Here is a 6334-nt window from a genome sequence, read left to right as displayed (position 1 = left end):
AATTTTTTATTATTTAACATTATACTGATATATCTTTTAAGCGTAATAAAAGATACTGTGCTTATTAAGGAGCAAAATATTTTTTAATAGTTTAATTTTTTTTTGTTGCATTATAATTTGGGACGTCTTTAGAAAATATATAATTTATTAAGTTTGAATATTTTATTAAATGAGACATTTTGATTCTGACTTTTCTTTTTATACGTCTAATTCATTGATTGAATATTTTTATTTCATTTTATTTTTAAGGATTTTTTTTAATTCTGCAAAATTCATTTTATAAAATATTTTATTCAATATTTTACTGTATTTTCATCTTATTTGTGTTTGTCAGATAACATTAATTATTCTTTTTATTTTCACGTTCATTGTAATAGTGAACATAAATATTAAATATAAAATATATGTATATATTTCTATTTCATTTTGCTCTATATAATGGAGTATCCAAGTAGGGAAAAATAAAATATTATGTAATTCATATATCGTTCGATGGATTTATATATAATTGACGTGTCTTTTAATGATGGTAGACCCTTATAACATAAATAAATAATATGCTCATATATGGAGACATGCATATATATTTCATATAATGGATTTGATGTATATCAACTATTTTTTTCATTAAAAAGTTACTATCTTTATCCTAATCATATAACGTTTCCATGATTTAATCTGTTAGAATAATTTGTTATATATATGAATTTCATAACTTTTTTGTAAAATCTCTGTATAAAAAAATTAATATATGTATAAATATAATACTTATACTATTATGCTTTTACATAATGGATTGTAATAAATACAAATAAAGTGATTACATATAATTCTTATGCATATAATGAAGACCAATGCTTCTATAGATGAGGTCTTATATTTTTATGTTTTACCAAATTAAACAATATGTTGCTTAGTATTAAAAGACCATGACTCTAGTGGATGTACTAATGCTTTTTTTCAGAAATATATATTTTTTTATTTATTTATACTTATTTCATTCTTTTTTAGACTGAATTTAATGAGATATTTCCCAACTTTGATAATGAATACGATTATGCTTTAATTAATTATAGTAATAAGAATGGGTATGGGATGCTGGGTTTTCATCTTAGCACATTTTGTTATGGATTTATTAATAGAGAACATAATGATATAGAAAAAAAATTGAAGCCTTTTTACAATTCTTGCATGGAACTTGGTCGTTACTTATATCATATAGAAAATGAGAAATTATCGGAAGTGGAAAAAATACTTAATTGTATATACTTCTCTTACAAACTAAAAATGGAGCTAGGAAAATATTCAAGTAATGATAAAAATTTGGTGGCCTTGTTCAAAAGAACTGTGAAGCCTAGTATTATTAACGATGAGCATAGAGATGTCGAAACGTTTATTCAAGTATGTCATGAATTTGATGAATATTCTGGTGATGACGGATCAGAAATTTTGGAAAATTTTAAAAAAGTATATAATATTATAGAAGAATTAAAGGATAATACTAATTATTGCACTTCATGTAAACAGAATTATGAAGAATATATGAGCTCCTTAGAATCAAGTAAATGTAAAGATATCAGTAGTTTTAAATTTATACTTGAAAAAATTAAAAATTTTTATGAATGTAAATGCCCATTAGAAAAAAATGTACACTTGGATCATTATCCGACTGTTGAACAAATAAGTGAAAATACAGAAAATAACTCGATGAATGATACAAACAATATAGCAGAAACAAACCCAAAAATATCACCTAATGAAGGAACAAATACACTGCTAATAAATGAACCATTTACTAACGAATTGACAGAAACAATTACAAGTGTAAATATAGGAACTTTTTCTGTAATATCTGTAATATTAATATTAATATTTATATTATATAAAGTTAAAAATAAATTTTGGTAAATGTTTATTATGCTGTATTTTGTATAACGTAGGATTATATTAGAACTTAGATCGTGTAAATTATAAATTCATAAAAATATCATATCCTTTCCTTATGATCAGTACACTCCATATGGATCATATTTACTAAGACGTATATTGATGTCAGGGAGAAGGTTGAACAGAAGATATAAAGATCATTTAAATTTAATGGAATCATTTGATAAGACATATAACAATTCAATTGATGACAGGTATAGTATAGCATATAAGTCAGAATACTACTCCTAATAAATATATAATAATGGATATTGAAAAAAACTCGGTTATATTTTAGGAATAAAAAACAATAAAAAACTTTATACCTTTGAAAAAAAGAATATATAGAAGCTATTATATGTTAACGGTTCAGAGTTGTCCCTATGAGCTTATAATTGTCTATTTTTTTTATTACACTGAAAATTAATGTTATATGTTTCTCTACAATTATTCCCACTATGATGTCTTTTATCATCATTATATGTATTAACACGAAAGGAATATGAAACATCTTGATATATAGTTTTTTCCTAACGAGGGCCTACTCTATCGACATGTGTAATGGATGATGATACACCAGTAGAAGAAAGGGTGTCAGTTTATAATAAAAAAGGGTTTATGTTAAGGTGATGAAGTAACTAAAATAGGTTTATCAAATATGTCACAGCTATAATGTCCTTATAACTAGAACGTGGATTATTGGGGAAAATTTTTTATCACTTTCACTATTAGCAATTACACGATAAATACATTCAATAATAGGGTTTACACTCTCAGTAATTACATTAGAATGAATTCTCGTTCAGGTACAGCACCTGTAATTTTTTAAGAAACTAATGTTTTACCAGCAGGAAGAGAAGAATCTAAATTTTTTGTAAAACCTCATTCATCATTAATATCTTTGACAATAACCGATTTCTCAATATCCGATTGAGAATAAGATAAAATTTTCAGGAACGAATTTTCATGTATATTTTTCTTTGGGAATTTATATTAAGGTTCATATTCTTAATTAGGTATTATAGGTGAACACTTTTCAAATGAATTTGTTTCTAATGCTCTAGTTATTGTATGTCCATTGTTAGAAATAGGTTCTGAGGAAGCTTTTAGATGTACAGTTTCAGTAGACTCATAAGTATCTACTGAATTATGTTCTTTATCTTGAGTATAAGAAGAACTAGATGCAACTTTCTCATCCTGTTGAACTTGTAAATTTTTTTCATGTTCTTCTGATTTTTCCCCATTTATTTTTTTGTCTATATTAGCTCGGATGTCTTGTATTTCCAGTGATAATTTAATATCATTATCATGAAGAGATACTGCACTTAAGAGACATTTTGATTTATCATAACATTTTTTTGTAAAATTATTTATTGTTTGTTTTTGATCATCATTAAGTGCTATAACTTGTTTTTGTTATAATATTAATATAATTCTTCCCTTATATTTTTTATAGATTTGTTTAATTTATCAGATTCATTCCAATGATCTGCATTTACATTTGCACCAAAGTTTAAAACTTCTTCCTCAAATTCATTTAATTAGTTAATATATTCTCCTATGCATTTTTCATGGTTATTGCGATTGTCAGGATAAGATATAATAAATGATACTTGAGCCATTTTCTGTCCATTAGTTGTTGGTATATCTGAGTTTCCTTCTTTTAGTTATAATTCATAATTTTGTAAAATAAATTATATATGTGTATACACACATTTTCAAAAGGAAATTCAATATGTTAATGTTACGATATTGTATTAGAATTATTTGGATCAAAAGAAACCATAATATTCAAAAATATTATAAATAAAAATGTCTTAGAATATCATTAGGACATTTTGAAAATGCATATATATATCTTTTGAATTAACAATATTTGTACATTTAATTATATTTTAGGGATAATTGTAAAACAAATGAATTTGTAAATACATATCTAATGATTCTGCATGATCTTTATGATTTAAATGAATACATAATAAGTAGTAATATAAATAAAAATGAGATCTGTAAATTAAATAATGTAAAATATGAAGAAGGATACAAATATTACATACACTACTTATAAATAAATAAAATATAGCATGCTCTACAGCATATAAAAAAATGTATATATATTATTTTTCTTTTAATAGTAAGAAAAGTGTATATTAAACATAATCTTCATTTCCCCCTGTAGTCCTTTTATTTATTGGTTTTGTTACATAATATATCTTAGAAATAGTGCATTAGAAAATAAGTGTGCAGTTCTATCTTTATCTCAGAAAATTTTTTTTAGTGATTATATAACTATTTCTTTATTATTAGGATAATATATTTTGAATTTTATATTGCTGTGTATAATAATAATAAATTAGTTATACGCCGATTCAATTTATTTTGGTAAGAGGAATTTATAATTAAAACGTCTATCTAAGACATAAACTAATTTCAATAAATGTGCGTTGAACATTAACTATTTATGTTTTTGATTTAAGTATATATCCCTATGAAAAATTTGAAACATCTACATCCTTGTGTACATAACAAATTGTTACTCGTTGTATATTCGTTCTTCTCAGAATCAATAGTTTTATTTGATGAATAATTAAATTATTACAATGTAAATAGAGTTGAAGAAAATTATAACACAATAAATATCTGATCAAAAAAACACGTGGAGTTTTTTTATTTAATACTAAAAATGCAACAAATAAGCACGACAAACACATGATATATGGAATAATAATGAACAAAGGAAATTCAAAACTCATTACACGTTATTTTAGCATTTCCATTGAAATATTTGCGTTCAATTAAGTAGACAAAAATCATTACTAATATTCAACATCCTTTGTAAAAAAATGTTGCTCTTTTGTTCGAGAAATAATGGATTATTAGCCTTTTCATTGCTATAACATTTACTGCTACAGATGATATGTCAACATAGCCTTATAAAGAAAAAACATACAAAATATGGGTATGTTTGCTATAAAAAAATTAAAAAATATAAATGTGAATATTCGTTATAAAGTGTTTCAATAACATATTGTACTTACCGAGTGAGTGAATTTTTTTATGATTATATGCACACAATAAATATGTTTTTTATTATATATGAAAAGAGCACAATACTAATGAAATAACAGTTCAACTTATTTTTACACGCTTATGTTGTGAAAACAAAGTTTTATTTGACGTAAGTATTCATTATACATATAATTTGTTTCTGAAATATTTGTGAAATGTAAGCTGGGTTACATAATAATGAAGATAAGACAATTGAAAAAATTGATTACTGTTATATTTTATTGTTTAATAAACATAATAATTGTGATGTTCCATTTCAGCGAAACATTAATAATATGTGTAAACAATTTTTTTTTTTTTTTTTTTTTTTTTTTTTTGTGTCATTTATATAGGTTTTACATAAATTAATATAAGCTGTTATATATTTGTGTTTTTTTTATCAAATTACACAATAAAAATAAAATATACATTATCATGAGGTGTGATGTATATATATATTTTATATATATACTATAATAATTAATTTTTCAATTACAAATTTCGTAAAGTATTAATTAATAGAGTTGTTATTATGAATAGAATTCTTTATTGTATTATAAAACAAGGATAACACATTAATTTAATAATAATTTTATGTAATCATGTAATATATATTAAAATGAAAATGTTTCAAATTTTTCGATAAATGGGAAAGAACACAGAAAATATTCATTTTAATATAATACATTTATATATATTATTGTTAGCATTAGATTAATAAATATTAATTACTCCATGAATAAGTATCAAAAAAGCAGCTACACATAAAATATATAGATAATATATATATGAAGCATCAAAAGTACATATTTATGAGGAATAAAAAAATAATGTATATCTATTTGTTTTGAAAAAATAATTATTTCTTTAAAAAAATTTTAATGTAGAATAAAATTAAATCAAATTATTCTCATTCACACGATAGATGCATTCCAATGTAATTCATTACCATTATGGACTTTTTTTTCATATTACATTTGATATACCTTAAATTTTAATAAAACGATCCATAAAAACCTAATATACATATATAGAATATTATAGATTTTATGTCCTCAAAAATAATTCAAACACATAAATATGTATTATATTACATTAATGCAATTTTAAAGAAGACTCTTGTTTATTGTTTACAATATATATTATCATATTTATATATATAATATCTAACAAAATTGTTTATATTCAGTCAAATTTTCACATGCAATGCTTATGATTACTTTTATACATTATTCTTGTGTGATATATCCAAATACTATGAAACATGTTTAAACTATAAATATTGGTTTAATTATTATAGCTATCATACGGAATATGCATATTATTTGTTATTCACATTACAATACAAAAAAGAAAAAGC

The 6334-nt window shown here is 22.8% G+C and overlaps 1 protein-coding gene across 1 annotated transcript; it reads left to right on the top strand.

The window, feature by feature from the left end:
- Positions 1–844: 844 nt before the first annotated feature.
- PGO_120000 (variable surface protein) lies at positions 845–2178 on the top strand (the record flags this gene model as incomplete). The annotated part of the gene is made up of 3 exons (XM_028688797.1): positions 845–871; positions 1012–1887; positions 2011–2178. 3 exons carry the CDS (start codon positions 845–847, stop codon positions 2176–2178), a joined length of 1071 nt encoding a protein of 356 aa, XP_028544598.1.
- Between the last annotated feature and the right edge of the window lie 4156 nt (positions 2179–6334).

The sequence above is a fragment of the Plasmodium gonderi genome (assembly GCF_002157705.1).
Source record: "Plasmodium gonderi DNA, contig: Chr12, whole genome shotgun sequence".
Taxonomy (NCBI): Eukaryota; Apicomplexa; class Aconoidasida; order Haemosporida; family Plasmodiidae; genus Plasmodium; species Plasmodium gonderi.
Note: the sequence above shows the minus strand (reverse complement) of the source record. Positions and strands in the feature narration are given on the sequence as shown.